General features: G+C 39.4%; 1 protein-coding gene across 3 annotated transcripts; it reads right to left on the reverse strand.

Annotated features, from left to right (window-relative positions):
* Window positions 1-537: 537 nt before the first annotated feature.
* Window positions 538-23291, reverse strand: LOC119738838 (cilia- and flagella-associated protein 100-like). 3 transcript variants are annotated; one of them, XM_038213806.1, is made up of 17 exons: window positions 23171-23291; window positions 20484-20565; window positions 19184-19267; window positions 18806-18903; window positions 18382-18571; window positions 17930-18161; window positions 15643-15723; window positions 14387-14571; window positions 14116-14212; window positions 13764-13845; window positions 10941-11092; window positions 10640-10738; window positions 5864-5900; window positions 4448-4527; window positions 2961-3057; window positions 2014-2133; window positions 538-1421 (listed from the first exon to the last, which is right to left on the reverse strand). In XM_038213806.1, exons 2-17 carry the CDS (start codon window positions 20554-20556, stop codon window positions 1308-1310), a joined length of 1821 nt encoding a protein of 606 aa, XP_038069734.1. In that variant the 5' UTR covers window positions 20557-20565; window positions 23171-23291; the 3' UTR covers window positions 538-1307. The 3 variants fall into 3 exon arrangements, with proteins under 3 accessions (XP_038069734.1, XP_038069732.1, XP_038069733.1); XM_038213804.1 differs by having other exon boundaries at window positions 14116-14215; XM_038213805.1 differs by having other exon boundaries at window positions 14116-14215; window positions 20484-20568; window positions 23171-23276.
* Between the last annotated feature and the right edge of the window lie 531 nt (window positions 23292-23822).

Raw genomic sequence — 23822 nt, forward strand, 5'->3', positions numbered from 1 at the left:
TTACGGTACAAGATCATACACGATATTACGATCATGAATTTAATGTGAGCAACAAATACCGGAAAAGGTCAACTCGGAGTTGCCACGTGGAAGTCGTTAAAGGTCATCACGATAAAAGGTGATTCGATATCGAGGTAAGGGTTAAATAGCGCCCTCGTGCGACTTTTGCTTGTTTTTAAGAAAGCACTAGCTGCCACTGTGACTTCGGTGAAATTATTTAAATAAATGTAATCTTTTTTAGGGGGGGGAACTTCGGTTTTGAATGCGGTCGGCATACGCAGCAGCAAAATGCAGGTTTTAAAGAGGATATTTTTTCATCTCAAACAATTTGACCATAGAAATGACCGGCCTGCCCCCCCTAAAAAAAATCATTTTCATAATTTCGCCTTCCATCATACAAAATAAAACCAAGTGGCTCCAAGAAAAAATTCCCCCGTTTCTGATTTTTTGGACAAGCCCTGTAAAACTTTTGGTGTTTTTTCTAACCCGGACTCGCTTCAAACAAGATGTTTAAAGAAAGGCACAATAACAACATTATTTTTCTACAATTCCATGGAACTTTATATTTATCATAAGAGCACAGTTATTCATCTAAAATAAGGCAGATGGGACGGATTATTGTGAAACGGCACTTTGCAGGAAGCTAAACCGATTAAAATCATTTATGCTAAAAATAACATCATGCTTGCCTTTTCAATAGACATGTATCTTTATAATACAAAAAGACCTGGACAGATCACAGTAAAATAGGAGCTACCTGACCTGAATGCACCAATGTACATCCAATGAAACATTTGAATAACTACTATCAAAAGGCTTGGAGGAAGAACAGGACTATAATATGACCAAAACATATAAAAATCCGGTAAAAAAAAGCAAAGTGAATTTCTGAGGGTTACATGTGTCTACCAGAGGAAACTTGATGCATTATATTGGTTTATGCATGGCACTTTCCAGCTTTTGCAAGGTTTACCCTTGGATTTCCTACAACCATATCATGTATTTTAAACAAAAATGTGTCATAATTCTTTTCTGTCATTAAACAAAGGGTTCTTCAAAAAGTGCAAAGGTTATGTAGTTCAGTGGTTTGACGAAATCAAGAGAGAGACGACAGTGAGATCTGTACAATCTAGACAATGTGCTTACATCTTAAAAATTATAAGGCCCATTTTGACATCCGAAATATATATTCACTCCTTAGGGGTGAAAGCACTAAACTTCGGAACCCTCCCCCCAACCTATAGCCTTTCCAAAATTCCTTGATCCGTTTCTGGTTAGAAAGTGTTAGTTTCAGGCACCGTCATCATCTAGGTGAAGAAATAGGCCATTTCCTCTTCCTCTTTGTCGGCTTTCTGCTTGGACTTGTCCACTTTGCGCTTTGTCTGCGGCGGCTCCGAGCGGAAAACCAACTTGCGACCAGTCTGTGATCAGAACAAAAAAAGGAAGGAAGTTTTATTGATTGATAATTATTACTTCATTGATTAATCCAAACCCACCAAAATCCTTCAAAATCCACCGGGTTGGAGTGGGCTTTAATTGATTTAAGAAAGTGTGGCCCTGCCATTGTTCACTTTACACAGGACTTGATGCTTCTTGAAGGCAAAGTGCAAAAAAAAAATTATATGATGGCTTCTCAGCCTAGTCTCATGGCTTCTCACACAACCAGTAATTTATTCTGACATGCCGCTTGTTTTTGTGTTTTTGTTTTGATTTTGAATATAATAGGGCTGCAAAGGCATTGCAAACATTTGGGGCTTGATGTTCCCACTTTTTCTTTGCACATGTGACATTTTGGAGACTTCAACAACGTTCGAAGAAAAGAAAGTGCCTTGAAGGTTGGAACAGAAACGTCTTAGAAGCTACACCAGTATTTGATGTCAGACTTTTGCTGAATTACAATACACAATATTGAATCTCATTCCACTTTAGGCAGTCAAGTCAGGCGGTAACAGAGTTGGAGGTAAAATGGAAGGCCCTGGGAAATTAAACAACCATTTTTTTTTCAATTCTTACCTTCTTTTTTGGGTCTGCCTGGGCTCTCTCCAAGGCTCGCTTGACCCTCTCCTCCTGGTGGATCCTCTGGGCCTCAATCTTCTCCTCCCGTTGTCGCAGACGCCGCTCTTTCTCCTTTGCCTAGAGTAAAAAGGGAGTTATCAAGTAAAAGTCAAGTCCGTCTTTAGCTAATATGGCTCAGAAGGCCAGTTTTCATCTCTGGTGTCCTTGAGAAAACAATGACTGTCATTGTTTCTATTCCCCCTCTCCTCGGTGGGAAGCTGGTCCATCTCAGGGTGCCTCTCAGCTAATGCCAATACGTGTTTATACTTGTGGGTGAATACTGGCAAATGGGAGTAAAGTGGCTTGCCTAAGGACACAACATATGGCCAGCAGGTGGATTTAAACCTCTAACCCTCCATAACGAATCACCAACCCCTAAAGCACTTGGCCACACTACCATCCAGAAATCAGGGAAGTGAGGAATTTTTTTTACTATTCTACCCTTTTAGGTTTGTGATGGAAAAAAAAAATCCATTTTTATAAGTCTTTTTTTCCATTTTTTTTTTTACAAGTAAGCTGCACAATTTTCAGAAACATTTGAATGAGTCACAATTAGCACTAAAGGTAGTGCAATGTTGACTTTTTAAACAGATTTGTATTTCTTTATTTTCACAAACTGCAAATAAAGCAATAAGAACATAGCCCTTTTGTCATCTCCACTGTCAAATTCCTTTGAAACTTTCTTTAAAATTGTGCAGGATGCTAAAAGCTGGAGAGTTTTAAAGTTGTCCTAACTCATTTACACAGGTATATAAATTCCATTTCAACTATTTATGTTGCCAGCTTTCAAATAATTACTTCCATTTATCATAATTGTATTTATCAAATCAAAAACTGTATCAGGGGTAAAAAAATAAGACCAACGGAAATTGTCACATCGTTAAAAGTCTTTCAAGTGCCCTTACCTTTTCTGCTGCTTCCACTTTCTCTGGTGGCATGGTCTCTATACTCTCAAACAACTCCTCAAGACGATTCTCAATGTTGGTCAGCATCTGCAATGTGCTGCATAAAACAAAGCAGAGAGAAAGAAAATCGTAACAAACTCAAAACCCTCCTTTGAATGAAATCGCTCTGTTCAGGCTTTTGATTTATTAATTAAAAAAAATGTAACACCCTGATCAGTGACAATTCTCATCCGGTAAAGTTCAACACACCATCTCTTCAAAGGAGCTACAAATTATCAGTGTGATAAGTTGGGTTTTTTTTGTGGACATGACTTTCAGACTTTTTTCTCAGAAAATCTTGAAAAGAGGAATATGTCTTTTTTCCGCTAATAAAAATCTCATGTTTCAGAAGGGAACTTTGGGAATTGGAGCTGTATAAGGCCAAAAAAAAAAGTCTCCGGTTTCTGGTATGGAGCTCAAGGGCGGATCGGGGGGGGGGGGGGGGGGGGGAGGGGGGAGGGGGGAGGGGGGGGCAAAGGCCAAAGGGGGCCATGGCCCCCCCCCCAAAAAAAAAAACCGAATCAAATTTATTTTTTTTTTTAAATGACTTTGCAATAAAGTCAGGCAATGAGTAAACCACCATCTTTTCCTCAAAAAAATTGGTAAAAGTGGTCAGAAATTGCCTCAGATCGCACCACAGAGCATCTAGAATCCACCCCCCCCCCAAAAAAAATTTGTGTTCTGGATCCGCCCTTGATGGAGTTTGCCCCAAAAAGTGGTGCGGCGATATGAATGCGTTTTTGTTTTTTTCCACTTATTTTTTCTTCAAATGTCGGCTGATGACTGCAAATGATGCCCAACTAAATTTAGTGCAAAATATATGGGAGTCCAGAGAGGCCACATAAAGCTTATACTCGATCGTAACCCCATCTAAAAACACATTAAAATTGTGCAGCAGCAGGATTCCAGTCAAACCAGTGAGTTTGGCAGTTTATAAACATCATCTTACATTGAAAAAAAACCTTTTTCATTTTGCTGACTCGCATGGCTACGGCGAAGCGCACGCATACTAGAAACTTTTTTTTGGCCTAAACGCCCGACAACACCCCATGAAGCTGCGGCCCAACTGCAGACCTGCTGTAGCCTTAGTCATGTACATGAGGTAAAAGTCTGTTCTTAATGCACAACTTCTCACGTGGTCGTGACTGTCAATTGAACAGGATTCCCATTATTTTGTTGAACGTCAGCTGGTGCATGGAGCGTTTTATAGCATGTGGAACACCCAATTTGTGTGCAGTACAGTGCTAGCCCCAATGCGAAAAATGAGTGACATCGTGACCCAGTTTTGTTGCGAGGGCCAAAGGGGCAAAGGTGTTTGATTGCCAAAAAAGGCATTTGCTGAAGTTTGTTACTAACCAACGGAGAGACAGCATCATTTCTTGAGCTGCTTTCTGCAGCTAACAATATACAATCACTGATGTTTATAAAAGCAAGTATTTGTAACATACCTAATGTTTGCTTCATTGTCACCAATGCAATTCCCATAGACTTCTTCCACTTTTCTGTTCAGGGTGTCCAGCATAGCTTCCTGAGTATAATTGAAATTATAAAAAAAATATTATTTAAAGGGAAAATACAACATTTGCAAACATCAAAAAACAAAATTACCAAATCATTTTGAAATACCTCGCTGGACTGTTAGTGAATGACAGTGTAAAGCATCCTGTAAAATCATGGCACCTGGTATGCTGTCATTTTCAAGAAAAGTGGTATTTTTGTATCAATTTCCAACGCTGGTCGGCCGACCAGCGTTGGAAAAAACTGGCTTTTTTTCAAATACTGGCCCCAATTGACCATCGCACTTGTTTGCAATCGATTACACACCTATGAACGGGTACAAGCCAACTAGACTGGTTCCCTGACCTTACAATTCCACAATGTATGTAAACTGCTCTGTTTCTTCTTAAATGGAGTCAGGGAACCAGACTACAGGAAAATGATTGTTTTTCTTGGTTTTTATAGCATTTTCGAACCCAAAACCTCAAAGAAGTCAGTGTAACTATATTTGCTATATATTTCCAACCCCCCAATTCCATCCATTTTTGAAAATTACAGCAAAAGCAAATGATGTATATTCCCTTTAAGATAACATAATGGATTTTGCAAACTACAAAACGCTTGTTTCTGGTGGCTTTGATGATCAAAGACAGTACATGTCAGATTATGAAATGCACACAAGCGTGACTCAGACTAGGATAGGTTTTATGTTGGATTTTGCCCTTCGCCGTAGCATTGTTTGAGGAGGTCATGGGTTCGAGTCCCACCAGAGTAAACTTGTTAATTTTTTCTCGCAAGCCCTCAGACAACACAGAGTATACAGTGTCCATAAACTGCATCGGTAAAGGGCAAAACGTATTTATTATATTAAGTGTATTTTTATGAATTTTAACATGAAAAGCGCATTTTAACATATTTTATCATGGAATTTGTGTTATACAACAGTATACAACAGTATAAATTATTATTGTTAAAACATATATTTTACATCTCCTGACACAAATTCCATCTTATAAAAACTATAGATGATAGAGCAGCACTGAACAAATGGACCAATAGTTCAATGGTGTAACATACGTAGAATAAAACATTCAGACAAATTACAGGAACTTAAAAAAGCTTATCTGTTTAGAACAAGTCTATGTAGTCACCTGTCAAGCAGTGTAGTTTTTGGGCCAAGGTGTGACTTAAGCAAGTCTAATTTACAAGTGTCAGTCAGCGAGTCAGTCAGTGAGTCGGGTACAAAAGAGTACTATGGGCTCCGTGCGCCAACAAAGAAGGCGCTTTTTTACCACTTCTGAGAGTCCCGTTTTTACATTTGTTACACTCTAGCATGAACACAGATTTGGATAATCGATATGCCTCACCTGATCCTCAGCCTTGAATTCACCAAAGGAAAACATCCTGAAAATCAACAACAAAAATATTTTATTACAAACTTGTGAAAAGAGCTTTTACTGACATCTAACAAAGGGTTTACAAAATACATCAGCAATAAACCCTCAGAGAAGAAAATAAGAAGCAACAAAAGTCAAACTGTTTTTCAACATTAGTTTTCCTTGTTTCAGCTTAATAAAGTGACAGGTTTCAAATTTTGGTACAGATTTTGAAATTATGCAAGAACGCTGAAAACTCTACACACAATTTTGCAGTACTGCCTTTTCAAGACCTGTGTTAGTGATTCCTATTATTAGTTTTAGTAACCTTCACAAATCTGCCAAGATCTCACAGTGCGCCTTTTTAATCCAACCGCACATTGTTTTGAAATCCACACTTGAATGAAATTGAAACACCAAGCCCAATGAATTGTTGGCTAGACCCAAACGTCCAGCATCCGTCATATCCTTCAACACCAGGCACTGCATTTTGGAGGTTTTGGGGCGAGTTAGACTTCAGCTAAAACATTCAGTATTTGGAGTTTAAAATTGTTCAATGCAAAGCTTTGCTTCTGACGAGGGCTTTCAGGCTTTCGTAGAGTGAGGAAGAACGTTGATAAAAAGCCTCCTGGCTTAGGAAGAAGGAAATTCAAGGAGAGGAAATATAGACCGAAGGAGAACGAATGCCCCTCTAAAGTGGACACAGATGAATACCGCGAAAGAAGTAGAATTTGTACGAGGAAAACAAACACAAAACAAATGTACACACTCCAAAATAAATATGGGGTCCTTAAATTACAAATTTGAACGCTACGGAGTGTACCAAAAACATTGCAACATTCAGAAAACAAATAATTGAAACTATATTTTTCCTTTTATGAAATTATAAATACATTAAGCCTGACTAATTCTGAATCCACTCCTTTTTACCCCATTGCATTTCGGTCCCTAGATCCAGAAATACAATCAATTAAGTGAAAGGGTGTACATTTTGCTTGGGCCTCTCACCTGTGATGTCACCAACGTCAATGCCTATTCAAGGCTTAATCAATGCTTAATCCAGATTCAGCATGTCCAGGGGCCAATTTCATAGAGCTGCTTAAGCACAAAATTTGCTTAAGCACAAAAACGTCTTGCTTAATACAATCAGGTTACCGGCCAAAACTCCATGCGATTATCATGCTAACTAAACAACAGCTAAATACCAGTCACAAGCAATGTACATCACATGGAGTTTTGGCCGGTAACCTAATTTTACTAAGCAATGTTTTTTCGTGCTTCAGCAAATTTTCTGCTTAAGCAGCTCTATGAAATTGGGCCCAGGTTTTATTTATTTGTTGTTCTGAATGTTGCACTTTTTTGGCACACTCTGCATTTACAATAGTTTAGTCTGTTCTGAATGAGAATCAGATATGAAAATAAAACAGAAATAAATACAGAATCTATAAGTGCTATAGCTGTGGAAAAAATACAAAGTGTGTTAAAATGGAAAATACTGGAGGGATATATTGCAGGCAGAACTATAGATAAGGCAACTGGCTTTAAGTGCTGAAATTCAAAGTATTGCGTGCATTTTGCTGCAAAGAAATACCACCATCCCATGTAACCTTTACAGCACAAAGGGATAACACTTTTTTAAATGGCAGACACAGAATTTTGAAAGAGACCTTAGTTCGCAAATAAAATTGTACAGCTTGTCAGCAGGGGCGGAGCTAATTCAAGGGAAAAAAGAGGAGGTACACACAACTTCAAAAACTTTTCAGAAGCTCACCAACTCACAAAAGAGATTTGTCACATGGTGCTACCGTAAGTTCTTTATCTTAGTGCTACCTTCACCACGCAAACCTTTAAATCTTATCTCACATTTTAGTTTAGCTTTTCACAATTTGTTACTGATGACAAAATAACCGTCTGCGGTAAAAACAATCTGAGGCTAATTTCACAGCACAAAATTTAATTTTTCATAATCGTTTTGGCATTTGTCTTTCCAAGTTTCAACGGTAATATATGCGAGGATTTGTTAAAGTTGTGAAAAACTTCAAATTTGTCTTGGCCTACTGATCGCAAATCGTTTTCAGGAGAGATACGTAAGGCCGAAAAAAAAAAATAGTTCTGCTTCCCATTACATGCCTTTCAAAAAAAGGGTCGGTCGGAAATTTTTTGTTTTCCATTTTTTTAATGCAGATTGAATAGGGCATTCAATTATATGCGAAGTTTTAGCCTGAACTATTTCCATTGCACTACGAAAGCTATACAAAAAATGGTCACAAAAAGTGAATAAAACCTACCATAATTATCGTCAATATATTTAAGTTCCATAATTCTTAAAAAATAATGGAAAATTCAGGTCGTTTGCACCATATGCACAACACTAGTCAAAACGGGAAACTGGCCAAAACTCTGAAGTGTGTGATGCACTGTGCATGTGTGGCGTGCGGCCGACAGACCTCATTTTTACGTTCGAAAATTTTGGGAAACACGCTGCATGTTTTACTCCAAATACGAGTAGTGCAATCCCAAAATGAACTCTTGTACACGGAAAATACATAAACAGACAAGCTAGATCAATTCTGTGAATTAACTTGCAAAAATGTTCTTTTTCAATCAGTGGTTTCTTGGCATTTTTACGATGTCGAATCAGACCAGTTGACAGTGCACCGGCCTGCAATGCATAGCCATGCTAGCATAGCTCTATGCACAGACTGGTTACCGCATTTTTATCATGTCTTCTAGACTGGCCCCTGCACGGCGTGGTGGGAACCAGTCATCACTGCATTGAGCTAGCATTACGCACGTGATTATCGTCACCGTGACATCGAATTGCAAAGTAGTTATATCCCGGCCGAAGCGAATTTGTAAAAATAACGGAGGTTTCTTTTGAAAAAAAATAGCGGATGTAAGTAAGAAAACAATAAATACAAGCATTTTTGATACAAAAGGGTTGTTGAGAGGTATTTTGTGAAGACAGAAAAGACAACAAGATTTTATTTTTATTTATTCAATCATTAATTTTTTTTTTTTTTGAATTGCCGATAAATTTTTTCAGGGTCGGTCGGCCTTAAAATAGGGTCGGTCAGGTAACCGAAAGCGGAAGTTTTTTTTTTTTTGCCTAAGCTTGCATGGCATGATTACAGACGAGTTAAAACCAATATACGAACCCGTCAACAACTGAACTGCACCTTTAACAATTCAACAGAGGAAAAGGTGAATGGATTAGTAACTACATGTACTGAAAACCAACTCGTTTACAAAATATGAGTACCAGACAAATCCAGGCACATGATCATTGTATGCACTCACGAGGCCCCCATCAATGGAGAAACCATTGTGCACGCTATTGTAGTGTGTACAAAGCAACTGCTCTGGACGGATTATCTGAACAATAGCTAGCACAATGCTTTCTGTATTTCCTGTATTATTGTAATTAATTGACCTCCTTCCTTGTAATGTATGGATATACAGTAGTATATATGTATATTCATACGAATGTGAATATTTGCTGTATAATTTAATTTCTTTTCAATTCAATTAGTATAGATGTATTCCATTCAGCCTATTGTATGTGCATATTAATTTATTAGGGGTTCCAGGTCTTGTACAAGCATATGCTTTTTACCTGAATCCCTCGTATCATTTCTGTCATTCTTTATATATATTCTTGTTAGTTATGTTTTTGTGATATGATATGAAAAAAATAAACCATAAACCATAAACCGTAAACAATGCTTTCACCATAGAAGAGGGCCTTCGTAATAGAATTCATAATGTGCTCACATTGGTCTATAGATTTGCGGGTTATGTTCTGAGAAGTTTTTTTTTTTTAAAACAAATCAACTAAGCCTGTCAACCCCAAAAGCAATAACCATTTTCACAGTAAAATGCACCATCTTGCTTACAAGGCAAATGTCTTCTCTTCCAAAAGAACAAGCCTTGCTTGTTGTGAGCGCACATTGACCTGGAAGCGCAAAAGTTTTTAATTGACTGTGTGTACATAGAAACGCATGTACATTTAATAGCCCCACGAGCAAGATGCCACATATTACCATGAACATGATGAAAGAGCTTATTGTTAAACAACATGCGTTGCGTATCGTTTCGATTTGCGGTAACACCATGTGGTAATAACTACTGCTTAGAAGAAATTTAGTTCTGAAAAGAACTTGTCCTGCTTATTATCAACTTTTCCTAAGTAGTTTAGTTCTGATAAGAACAGCCCTGCTTTAAGTTCTAAAAGTTCTTTTCAGAACTAAATATCTTCTAAGCAGTAGTTATTACCACATGGTGTTACCGCAAACCGAAACGATATCGATACTCCACCATGCAAAGCCTAAAGTCTTATATGTGTTGCATAGTTTTATGAAATGAACCCAAATCCTGGAAAATGGTTGACAGTGATGTTTTATAACACCACTGTAAAGAGCACCATGTGATTGATTGAAACAACTCAGTTTCCAGTACAGCTAGTGTGAAAAAGGAGATGTTATGTAGGGAGAGGAGGGAATGTTATACAGGGTACATTTATGAGAAACAAAAGACAATCTTCAGAACAGAATGGAGAACGATTTTAAAAGGGGAAGAGGGGGGGATGCAATTTGAACAAATTGTTAATGTCCTCATTTTAGGGTATGGCACCAAGTAAAATGAAATGTGGGTCACTCCATAAATGTGGGGTCCACTATTGTCCTGTCACTGTTACATCTGACAGCTATGATTTTATATTTGAAGAGAAAATGAAAGAGGAAGAAGAAGAGAAATTTGCCTTCTTACTTTGATTTATGCTCCAAGTCTCTGGCCTTTTCCTCTTCTCGCTCTATCTGGCCATTCAGGGTGTCAATCTGCTGCGTCAGGGTCGCTGTCTCAAGATCCCTGCGAAGGAAGAAAAGCGGAAAGGACATCCTTGGTCAATGCAAAAACACAGATAATTTGCTAATTCATAAATAACGAGACAGTTTACCATCCTTTCGGTCGAGAGCCCGTCACGTGGTTAGTCTTAAACATGTTAACTGCCGTAAGTTTGCTTAGAAATTGTTTTCTTTTAGCTAAACAGCTAAAAACTGCCACGTCTTACATCTTTCCCTCCGTCGCCATGATGTTCTGTCTGATCTCCTCAAGTGTCTCCTCCGTCTCTTGACTGTTCTGGATCAGTGACAGGTTCTGCTCCTCCAGCTCTGCAAAGATGTCAAGGAGCTGCTGGGGGTCTGCGAAGTACAGCTCGGGCTCCTACGTGACACAGAGAGATGAAGTGAAAGTTTCAACACATTTCAATAGCAAAAACAAATAAGTCTCAACCATAGGAGTGGTGGAAGTTGCTGGAGCTGCTTCTCGGATTTAAACATTTTTATTTATACAGGTCCTTAAACAAATCTTGTATAATAGACCTTCTACATGTATTCCTTGTAACTTTGGTCATTTGTGTACATGTATTTGTTGATGTTTCTCGAGAAATAACATAGTAGAAGTATAGTACATACAGCAGCACTCTTCGATGTGTTTCTTTGCTGTGAATGTAATTTAGTATTTTGTAAATGGGTGTTTACATAAATGTGGAGGCCAGTGTGTGACATTAGGGTCAAATTTTCAAAATAACCAAATTAAATTCAGCTTCACATGGTTTTGCAGTCTAGGGTCTATATTTTGTCAAAAACAAAACCATTTTTCTGTAACATGACCCTTTTTAGAGTAGCAACATGATAAACTAGCATATGGGACACAAATTTCACCTGTAACAGTCACACCAAATTGTTAATTTCTTTTAGAGCTCTCACCAGGTTATTGTTCAGGTATGGTAAAGACATGTTGCTTTTTAAGCAATTATTTGCAACACATATAAGTTAAAAAAAATTTAACACTATCCTTGTTCAACATTTGTTGAAAATCAAATATCAAGTTTCAGGAAATTTGACATATTATGATGATTACAAAAATGTAGCTCTCACTTGACATAAAATTATATTATTTTAAGACAAACACTCACTTGTTCTCTAAAAGCAAGTTTGACAGCCAAAACTGCAACTATGAAGAACAATGAAGATTTACAAACACCACTAGAAAACGGTAAGTAAAGCCTTGTGTTAACCAACATTTGACCTGTAACGCTGACACCAAATAGTCACTGTTACAGAGTGACAATCCTACAACTAACTAATAATAATAGTAATAAATGGTATCAAACCATTTAAACCTTTCTATTTAGTGATAAGCTTGATGGTTTCTACATCAGATACTTGTTTCTGAGACTGGAAGTTTAGTTTGTTATAATAATCATTTCACCTGTAATGCTGACACCAACACCAAAACACTTTTATCACTTTTCTTCACTGTAGTTCTACTTTAACCTGTCCTATGCCAATGTTTTCATTGTATTAAAAAACTTAGTCATTATTTTAGCTAAAAACTCAATCATCAATCAAACAGGTGCTTTTGCTTCATTGTTTCAGCTGAAAAGAGGTATTTCACCTGTAACGGAGTCAGTGTTAACACCAAACCTTTATTGCCTCTTATTTCAAATTCTCAGAGAAGGATTCAAAGTGTAATGACATCTATATTCCAAGCCAATCTCCAGGATATATTTTTAGTTAAACTTGTTGACAAATACAGTTTGACAAATTCAGAGTGCAGCTGCAAAGTATCACCCTGTAACGTTTTTTGATGACACCAAATTGATCTGCCAATATTTAAAATAGTATTTCTTGTACTTCTTTGAATTTCACTTTTGGTCTTCTTTAGTCTCTTTATTTAATAAAAGACTTCAATAATCACTTAAAACTTAGAATAGTTGACAGTTTCTACAAATATTATAATCAATGGTAAAGTTCACCCTGTAACAGGATTTGCTGACACCAAATGTTACAGAGTGATGGTATTTTAGCGTGCATGTCAAAATGATACAAAGTTGCCGATGCACAAACATTGTGTTTAATATTAAGTTTTGGGTTATCATCAATCATTTAGAATTAAAAAGGACCAAATTTATCAATTGAAAGAATGAAAACTGTGCACCATTGGACAAGCTGTAACAATGTCACGCAATTTTACCTAAAAATGTCATAATTCTGGCTAATTTTTGATCAAAATTATACAAATGCATTGTGGTGATTTAAATTTTTTTTATTTCAGTGGGTACATAGTGATATGGGCAATAAAGTAAAAACACAAATATTAGCAAGCTGGTTATTTTAACATGGAAATGCCCCATGAAAGGAAAGAACATGTGAATTATACCACTGGCCTCCACATTTATGTAAACACCCAAATGTACAAACGGTCTAACCATGCACATCCCTATGGAATATGAACACAAAGATGGCTGAATTACTCCAAAGGACCAATAGAAATTACCAAGAACTGTTCACGTTTGAACTCGCAGTAGTCAGAAAGTCATCCACAATAATCTCTCAAATTTGAGAGATAAGCATGGCTTACTCAAATGCACAGAAAATGACAAATTCAAAACCTGTCGTGGCTTTGAAGAGGTCCAGTTACCACTGCAATCTTTGAAACGATGTAAGAAATCGTGGGAATGATCAATAAAATCTTGTGTACAATTTAGTAAATCAAATTAGGTTTTGCCCTTCACCGACGTATAAACACTGTATACTCAGTGTGTTACCTCCCGAGTGAAAGTTGGAAAAATCACTCGGGTGGGACTCGAACCCATGACCTCCTGCTTTCTAGTGCACATGTCTTACCACTCGACCACCGAGCTAACAGTATCGGTTGGCTGGTTCGAATCTAATGCACATAAAAACCTAAAATGATTTACATCAACCTGATACAAAATTCCATCTTATGAATACAATTTAGTACTCAGGATAATTTGTTTTTCATTACCGTCCTTTCCAGGTTTAGTAATAAATAACTGCCTGCCATCAAAACAAACAGGCATTCTTACCTCATCACTCTCATAGTCAGAGTCCACATCTCCTGATTTCATACTGTCAGTTTCTTGCTTGGTGGGAGTCTGGGCCAAAGACCTGCAATCAAAAAAAAATACAATCATTTATTGGTCTTAGTGATCAACTGCCTTCTTGAGGTATAAGTGACAGCTCTCCCTCCCTCCCCTTCACAAAAAAAAAAATAGGAAACACTCCATCCAGTCCATGAATGCCCATTAAATTTGAGTGAGTCTTTACACAATTACTTTATAAATTCACGCTAAATTTGAAATTACCCAAAAAAACTGAAGGTTATCAAATATGGATTGCCTTCTAATATCCATTCCTGAGCCATGTCTTGGTTTTTACCTCTTAGTTGCTGAGCCTGTCTTGCTAGGGACCTGCTTAGCCGAAGCCCTGGAGACACTGCCGCGAGAACCCGATCTGGCCTCAGTGCTTGGAGTTCCTGCTATGGTGTAGAGACAAATAAATCTACCATTGAAAATACATCAATCAAAAATGCTCATTTGGCCAAGTTGTAAGACATTATCACGAGTAAGCAGGACAAGGTTGGAGCTCAAACCAATTTAGAAGCTGGGTGAAATTGGCCCCTAGTTTTAGGAACAGCTTTCCAACTGACCTTTTCTGCGGGTGGCCGAGGTGATCTTTGACAGCGAGTCTCCGCCCTTCTCCCTCTGTTTCTCCCGCCTGCGCTCCTGCCTCCGAGACCGTCGGTCCTCCCTCCACTCCACGGGAGTCAAGGAATCCAAGAACTTCTTGTATAGCTGGTATTCCTTCAGAAGGTCCTCATTCTTGGAAATCTCACTAGATTGAAAAAAATTTGGGTGTGAACAATTTTTATGGTTTTTTTTTTTTCCAATGAGAGTCGTCCATGTCTTTCTCTCAGATTCAAAAAGTCTGAATTCTGACAAAATCTGAAAAAAAATCTCATGCCTGACTTAGATCAAAAGATAGCAAAATATATATTACTTCCACTGTGAGTATGATATATATATATGCATATTTTTACATTATCAATGAAGAGCCTTCATGACTATAAATATGAGATCCCTCCCACTCCCACCCGCCAACCCCCCCCCCCCCAACCTGTGAGTGTAAGTGTGCGTTCAACCTGTGAAAACAACACCATTGAATCGCGTGGGTTGTTTGCACAAGCAGTTCTCAAAAACTCTGCAAGTATGCAACCTATACCAGCGGCCAAGCAATTTGCACTTCCCGAACATGCACATTTTAGACGGGCACTGCACTAGTTTAAATAAAGGAGCAAACGTAGCAATGAAACAACTACACATAAACATGCCATTATTAAAGGGAATGTACAACATTTGCAATTTTCTGAAATAAATGGATTTGGAGGATTAGTATGTCATAGCAAATATTGTTAAAATGACTTGCTTCACGATTTGGGCTTGTAGATGCTGGAAAAACCAAGAAAACCAATGATGTTCTTGTAGTCTGGTTCCCTGACCCCACTTAAGATGAAACAGAGCAATTTATAGACTTTGGGGAAATTGTAAAGTCAGAGAATCAGTCTAGCAGGCTTGTACCCCTTCACAGGTGTGTAATCAATTGCAAAGAAAACGTGGAGTGACTAATAATTAACAATTAGGAGCACTTTTTGAAAAAAAGCCAGTTTTCTCCAACGCTGGTCGGCCGACCAGTGTTGGAAAAATCCCATTTTACTTGAAAATGTCAGCACACCAGAGGCCATGATTTTACAGGATGCTTAGACTGTCATTCCCTAACCATCCAGTCAGGTATTTCGTGATAATTTGATCATTTCGATCATGTTTGCAAATAATGTATCTTCCCTTTAACAATTAAAAACCATTAGATTCAAAAATCTTTTAAAACATTTGTAAGTTTTGTCTTTACCTCCTGATGAGCATGATCTGTGCATTGATCTTCTTTATCTCGGCCACTTTCTCAAGCTTGGCTTTGGTCTCGGCTTCAGCTCTGGAAAGGGATAAACAAACTTAACAATATGAAATTACACAAAATACGATCACACAAATCACCACACATATATATAAAAGAGGTACGATGGCCACTTCTTCATCTTCAAATTGGAGCTCTACAAACTTAGCAGAGCACTGGAACAACGCTCAAGAGGTTGCAGGTATTCGTTTCATTCTTGTCAATTTCTTTGTCCCAATGTATATTCAGATACAACATTCTCAGTGATGTCTGAATGAAATAAACCATATTCCAACCTTGAAGTGTCTGTCCGGAATACTTGGAATGAATAAAAACTAAGAGAAGGCTTTTTTAAACCAAATTAAAAGTTCATTTAATGCAGTTTGGGACTTCAATTTTGCAGTGAATCAGTCAGTCAGTGAGTGAGTCACTCAGAGGATAGTAGGCTCACTTCCGGGTCTCAGAGATGTAGTCAAGTCACTCAAAGTCCAGTCGCATGTCCAGTCGCAAGTCCAGTCACAAGTCCAGTCGCAAGTCCAGTCACAAGTCCAGTCACAAGTCCAGTCACAAGTCCAGTCACAAGTCCAGTCACAAGTTCAGTCACAAGTCCAGTCACAAGTCCAGTCACAAGTCCAGTCACAAGTCCAGTCACAAGTCCAGTCACAAGTTCAGTCACAAGTCCAGCCACAAGTCCAGTCGCATGTCCAGTCGCAAGTCCAGTCGCAAGTCCAGTCGCAAGTCCAGTCGCAAGTCCATCAGAAGTCCAGTCACAAGTCCAGTCACAAGTCCAGTCACAAGTTCAGTCACAAGTCCAGTCACAAGTCCAGTCACAAGTTCAGTCACAAGTCCAGTCACAAGTCCAGTCGCAAGTCCAGTCACAAGTCCAGTCACAAGTCCAGCCACAAGTCCAGTCACAAGTCCAGTCACAAGTCCAGTCACAAGTCCAGTCACAAGTTCAGTCACAAGTCCAGCCACAAGTCCAGTCGCATGTCCAGTCGCAAGTCCAGTCGCAAGTCCAGTCACAAGTCCAGTCACAAGTCCAGTCACAAGTTCAGTCACAAGTCCAGCCACAAGTCCAGTCGCATGTCCAGTCGCAAGTCCAGTCGCAAGTCCTGTCACAAGTCCAGTCACAAGTTCAGTCACAAGTCCAGTCACAAGTCCAGTCGCAAGTCCAGTCACAAGTTCAGTCACAAGTCCAGTCACAAGTCCAGTCACAAGTTCAGTCACAAGTCCAGTCACAAGTCCAGTCACAAGTCCAGTCACAAGTCCAGTCGCAAGTCCAGTCGCAAGTCCAGTCACAAGTCCAGTCACAAGTTCAGTCACAAGTCCAGTCACAAGTCCAGTCACAAGTTCAGTCACAAGTCCAGTCACAAGTCCAGTCGCAAGTCCAGTCACAAGTCCAGTCACAAGTCCAGCCACAAGTCCAGTCACAAGTCCAGTCACAAGTCCAGTCACAAGTCCAGTCACAAGTTCAGTCACAAGTCCAGCCACAAGTTCAGTCACAAGTCCAGTCACAAGTCCAGTCACAAGTCCAGTCACAAGTCCAGTCACAAGTCCAGTCACAAGTTCAGTCACAAGTCCAGCCACAAGTCAAGTCGCATGTCCAGTCGCAAGTCCAGTCGCAAGTCCAGTCGCAAGTCCAGTCGCAAGTCCATCAGAAGTCCAGTCACAAGTCCAGTCACAAGTCCAGTCACAAGTCCAGTCACAAGTCCAGTCACAAGTCCAGTCACAAGTTCAGTCACAAGTCCAGTCACAAGTCCAGTCGCAAGTCCAGTCACAAGTCCAGTCACAAGTCCAGCCACAAGTCCAGTCACAAGTCCAGTCACAAGTCCAGTCACAAGTCCAGTCACAAGTCCAGTCACAAGTCCAGTCACAAGTCCAGTCGCAAGTCCAGTCACAAGTCCAGCCACAAGTCCAGTCACAAGTCCAGTCACAAGTTCAGTCACAAGTCCAGTCACAAGTCCAGTCACAAGTCCAGTCACAAGTCCAGTCGCAAGTCCAGTCACAAGTCCAGCCACAAGTCCAGTCGCAAGTCCAGTCGCAAGTCCTGTCACAAGCACCAGGGGTTGCACAACAACAAAGGAATGCCTTTGTCAACGTTGATTTGAATAGCTTGTGAATTGAATTGAGACTGGAGGACTTGTGATGGCTTTGCAGGGACTTGTGATGGACTCGGCGACTACCTCCCTGATGGGACCACCAAAAAAATGTTGGGGAAAAGCGAAGGAATTGAAACTCCACCTACACTTTGATTGCCTCCACCGAGTTCTTATCATTCTCCTTGAGGAACTCATCAAACATGGCGGCGTCTTCCTCCAAGTACTGCTCGGCTAGCTCCAGTTTCCTCTCCTCGGCCTGCGCAATCTCCTCCAGCTTCCGCATCTCGTCTCGCTTGACTCCCAGGGAGTACTGCACCAGGAACATCTCACGCTTCTTGGCGATGTAGTCCGTCAGGCTCTCCTTCTCAATGTGACGATCTTTAGGAGAATTTGTTTGGATTTGATTTAAATTTTGTTAAGTTTTTTTTTAAGCTGAACAAACAAAATGACTGGAGCGGGTTTGGACCTGCAACTTCAAGATTGCCGTTCCAGTGCTCAACCAATAGCCTTATGTCAGCCCTTCCCCATTTTGTCAATGTCTTTGTTTGAGGGACGCCAGTCAGTAGCCAAGTAATTTTGGACGCAGGCTCATTCTCACCTCTTGTTACAGCCAGGGTAAAGCTAGGATCGTCTTTCACGGCCACCGCCTTGTCGTCAACCTCCTCCCCTTTCTCCTCCTCTGCATCCAAGTCAGCCAGGGGTTTACGCATGGACGACCTCATGGCGTTGACCCGGGACGTGTAAGTCGTCTTCTCGTGGACCTTCAGCCCACGCTGCTTAATGCGCTCCTGAATTGGACCACATTTTAAAATAAATAAAAACTAAAGATTAAAACAAGTTCTAGACAGGCCTTTTAGGTATTTATTTGAGCTTGCCAAAACTTTCTCCAAATTTTCTTTTTTTGACCTTTTGAAGGAGCTGATGGATCTTCTAGCATAAACAGTAAGTTGATGAAGACCTACAGTTTTAACTTTTTTCCAGCTTGAACAATTAAAAAATTATCAATGATGGACCAGACTTACGGCTTTCTTGCGCTGTCTTTCCTTGTCCCGCAGCATGAAGATGTCGTTGTCAGCCGGCATAGTGAATGGGTTGTGATCTGGTGGAAGCTCTTCATTTTCTGGTTGGAGAGGGAATGTACAATAGTCAGAAATAAAAAAAATTGGAATAAATTTTCTGAAATAACTGTGAACATTTCAATAAATTTAATTCAGAAAGAAAAGTACACATTATTTTTTTTTATCCAATCTGTGAAAGTTTTTTTTTATAGGGCATCAGGTATTTCCTATTTACATCAATGTTAACTATGAAAAAGTAGAGCAATTTTTGTTCCAATTATTTACATGTTAGACAAAAGGAATTTTGAGGCAGTGTGATTGTTTTTGGTTGACACATTTTACCTGAAACAATGGATTGCTCTGAAGCAGACTTGACTGAATGTGGAAAAGTGACTCTGCCGGACTGACGAGAGGTGTTCTCATCTCCTACAAAATAAAATATCAATGTATATGAGAATAAAGACAAATATTACAAATAAATTAATTTCTAACATGATAGAGATATCAACCTTTTTATGATATGTAGAATTGCTGTAAGCAAACTAATGGACAGGAGTTTTAAACTCACAGTTCCACACAAGATGCACAACAGGTTTGTGTGATGTTTCCCCTGGGAGGCTTTACAAAAAATATTGTACGTTTATGTTGAATGCCTGCTTTTTTCTTTTTTTGGGGGTTGAAATATTTCAAATTGCAAGTTCTTCCTCTGAGGTTCATAACCCAATGTCCTCTAATAACATGGAATTTAATAATAATAATAATAATAATAGTGGTATTTATAAAGGGAACGTATCCACCAGGACATGTGCTCAAGGCGTTATATCATTATTACCCCTGCTCATTGGGCCCATGAAACATTCCAAATACCATCTCAACTCCCTGGGAAGTATACAGCTCGATGCTGCCTGTTAGGCGCAAGGAAGCTAATTCAATCACAATAACCATCTCTGCCCTCACAGGTACCCATTTACTCCTGGGTGGAGTGAAGCGAAGCAATGAGTGACAAAGTGTGTTGCCCAAGGGCACATGCACCATAGCTGCAGGCTGGACTCAAACCCACAACCTGTAGCTTTACTCGCAGACCACGAATCCAATGCCCTTAACCACAAGGCCACAGCTAGGTATAATTCAAGAGCCTTATATTATTCTAATAATAATAATAATAATAGTGGATATTTATAAAGCGCACGTATCCACCAGGACTGGTGCTCAAGGCGCTACATCATTATTACCCCTGCTCATTGGGCACATGAAACATTCCAAATACCATCTCAGCTCCCTGGGGAGTATACAGCTCAATGCAGCCTGTTAGGCGCAAGGAAGCTAATTCAATCACAATAACCATCTCTGCCCTCACAGGTACCCATTTACTCCTGGGTGGAGAGAAGCAATGAGTGACAAAGTGCCTTGCCCAAGGGCACACGCACCATGACCCCGCCAGGACTCGAACCCACAACCTGCAGCTTTACCCGCAGACCACGAATCAGTGCCTTTAACCACGAGGCCACAGTACTCCACTGTCTAGGACAGATTATCTGCAGCAAGAAACATTTCCACAAAACGTACAAAGGCACTCAATATTAACATTTGAAATAAAATATATACAGTGAATGAATAAATAAAACAATATTAAATAATTTACTTGACTTCTTGTCAGCTGAAGTCACAGAAACAGCAGAGGAGGCAGACTGGGTGGGAGATCCTGCACCAGACATGGCGATAAACTACTGGGGAAGAAATGAAATCAGAAAATAAATGATCATTCAATCCAGAAAATTTAATTTCCCCATTAAATAACAAGCAACCTGAGATGAAACGAAGAGTCGTTTTAGGACCATTAAAGGAGACAACCTAGCCCTGATAAAAAAAACACCTTGTAGACACTATAAACAAGGCAATATCCCCTTTCCTGACAACAACTTTAAAACAAAATTAAAGGGTATTTTAATGAGCAAACAAATAACCGATCCCCATCCTCAAGAAAACACAAGCTGACAAGGAAAATGTACAGAAAAAAAGGAACAAGTTTGTAAAAGCAACATATTACTTCAAACAATGCCAAGGACACTGTACAAGAGACCAGAACTGAAATGGGTACATGCAAAGGTACATGCAAAGATGATACAAGCTTCCTTAAAGCCAGAGTCCATCATTTGCAGCCATCCAAAAAAGTAACTGGCGTATTATTGTTGAGAAACATACTTGGTTGAAAGATAGTAAGTGGACTAAACTCCCTGTGAAATTAATCTTTCTGGCAAGCTATCATTTTGGAGTAATCAACGAAAGAAGGCCTTTCCAACAGTGCGTCTTAAGACGAAAATTTAAATTAGTAGTTTGTTTTGTTATTCGGCGCAGCGCGCGCAAGCATTGGAACGACGCACAGGCGCGCGCGGTTGCTATAATTCGTCGGATCAGTGCGCGACATCGCGTATAGCTGCAATTCAAATCAATTCAAAACATGATTCAGCAACTTTTGATTTGAAATTGAGATCCTAGAATGCTGTTTTTCTCGGAATATGCAGCTGAAGCTGAGCTGAAATTTCATCAGGTTAGTTGTTCAGTATCCTTCATTAGATTTTGAACACTTTTGTTGCTTCAAACGAACAAAATGCACAAATTACAAATGATGGACTATATCTTTAAATAGTATGGGCTTTTGGCGCGGGGTACATTTCAGTACAGAAAACAGTCGTTGATTAAGCGCGACTTGTTTTTCTTCAATAGGGATGTCACACACATGCTTGATGATCGATATATCAGTCATGTCAGTGAAATGGACTGCACAACTCAGCAGACATTTGATTGTGAGTGGTAAGTTCAGAATATTTCGTTCTTTTTTCAAAATTACCATTTGTTTGGAACAATTTAAGGGGTCTTCTTTTTGCGTTATTTTAACAGGGCCCTATTTCTGATGAACAATACAGTCGTTTTCCTAGTTCCGGATAGCAAACATCATTCAGGCTGATTTCGGCTCAACTACTCCACGAATTCAAGTGACATTGATTAAAAAGTTTACCTTGAGTGATGGAGAGACCTACTCCTAGAACTATGAGGCTCCACGTAATGGAGCCTCATAGATTAAGAACCCCGCAAAATTGTTTTCAGCACAAAACACTAATTAAGTACAAAAACGTCCATCAAAATGGAGACATTTCCCACAGAACCGCTGCACAGTTTGCCCCCAAACTCTGTACTACACCTCATGACATACTCACAAAATATGCGCAGAACAAACATCGCTGGATTTTGTCGGTTTTTTGGCTAAAATGATGAAAAATATGCCCTTTCCGCACTGAGCCAACCTAACACTTGAAACGTGCACGCATATGATCGAGCGATGATTTTCGGTTCGTTCGGAGCGCGCCGCGGGGGGTACGGTACAAGCACTTGTACGCATGCGCATACTATCATTTCGCTTGTATATTAAATTCCGTTCCCCCCGCGGCGCGCTCAGAGCGAACCGACATTCATCGCTCGATCATATGCGTGCACGTTTCAAGTGTCAGGTTGGCTCAGTGCGGAAAGGGCATATTTTTCATCATTTTAGCCAAAAAACCGACAAAATCCAGCGATGTTTGTTCTGCGTATATTTTGTGAGTATGTCAATGACATACTCACAAAATATACGCAGAACAAACATGACATTGTCATGAGGTGTAGTACGGAGTTTGGGGGCAAACTGTGCAGCGGTTCTGTGGGAAATTTCTGCATTTTGATGGAAATTTTTGTACTTAATTAGTGTTTTGTGCTGAAAACAATTTTGCGGGGTTCTTAATCTATGAGGCTCCACTACATAGTTCTAGGAGTAGGAGAGACCATCGAAATAATTTTCAAAATTTAAGCTCTTTTCATTTTGATTTTACGACGTCAAAAGTGCCGATGTCACTTTTCCTAGTTCCAGATCGGTTCAATCAGTTCTGAATCGATCAAAACTGCTTCATGCAAAAAAAAATCACACGAGAAAATCCATTTCTTCAGCCAGAACCAACCGAATCAAACATATTTTCTGATAAAGTATTATTTCATTATCCAAAAATAGTTCATGCAAGAGAATGCCAGCAAATTTTAAAAAGAGAAAAACGTAAATGATTTTGAAAATTTTTTTAGGAAAAATCCGGAACTAGGATTAGGAAAACGACTGTAGCAATGACTGTGTGTGCAGGTGTGCACGCAATAACCGTGTCCGGAAACTGGACACGAGGGTTCGGTCCACAATCCTGGTTAGAGACCGAGTGAACAAAAAGACGTCCCGTTTCAAATTTTCTTCAGTTTGTAAACCCATCAAAAACCCACAAAATTTATTATTATTTATTCTTAATCTCTACTCACCTTGAATTTATTTACAATTTTCAATAAGAAATTTTCCCAGCGACAGTCTTCCGGTAACAAACGTAAACATAGCAACTGTTTGTTTGTTGGCAGGTAAACGCAGCGCACTTAACTCGAGTAATTTTAGACTGGTATTCTGTCCTTTTTCTGTGTAGCTCCTAAAACAGTGAATCCGTGTCTGTAGTTTCTCCCGCTAAAACCGTTGTGATCCTAACTTTTTCTCCCGCCCAGACAGTGCCACCCATAACGAAACACCGTGGTGGGGAAAGCGTCATGCTTCTCCCGTATTATATATTTGTTAGTCCAACCATAGAGCTAAATACTTTTTAATTTTGAAACTCAGAAATTAAAAACAAAATATCTTTTTGTTGGTCATATATAAAGCTGTTTAATTATTAGGCCCCCCCAAAAAATAAGTCGGTCTCTGGTCAGCGCGCGCGTTGATTTTAATCGTGCGCGTTGATCTTTTTTTTTCCCCAAATGTTCCGCGGTAGCTCCAACAGCGCCCTCTATTTCCGCACCTCCTCATTTTTTTTTACCAAAGAGCATCAAGGAATGGGAAATTGCACCAAGGCAAATGATCGAAAGCACCAAGGCAAATTATGGAGGACACCAATGTACATGAGGACACCAAAAAAACAAAATAGTACCC

The sequence above is a fragment of the Patiria miniata genome, unplaced genomic scaffold, assembly GCF_015706575.1.
Source record: "Patiria miniata isolate m_02_andy unplaced genomic scaffold, ASM1570657v1 HiC_scaffold_3, whole genome shotgun sequence".
NCBI lineage: Eukaryota > Metazoa > Echinodermata > Asteroidea > Valvatida > Asterinidae > Patiria > Patiria miniata.

What these genes read in the sequence shown, in the direction of transcription:
- LOC119738838 (XM_038213804.1), bottom strand. Translation starts at nt 20,556, where the DNA reads ATGTCTGGTGCAGGATCTCCCACCCAGTCTGCCTCCTCTGCTGTTTCT. An exon ending in CTGACTATGAGAGTGATGAG is followed by an intron (nt 11,093 to 13,763) that starts GTAAGAATGCCT and finishes TGTGTCACGTAG; the next exon opens with GAGCCCGAGCTGTACTTCGC. An exon ending in GACAATGAAGCAAACATTAG is followed by an intron (nt 3,058 to 4,447) that starts GTATGTTACAAA and finishes TGTTTTATGCAG; the next exon opens with CACATTGCAGATGCTGACCA.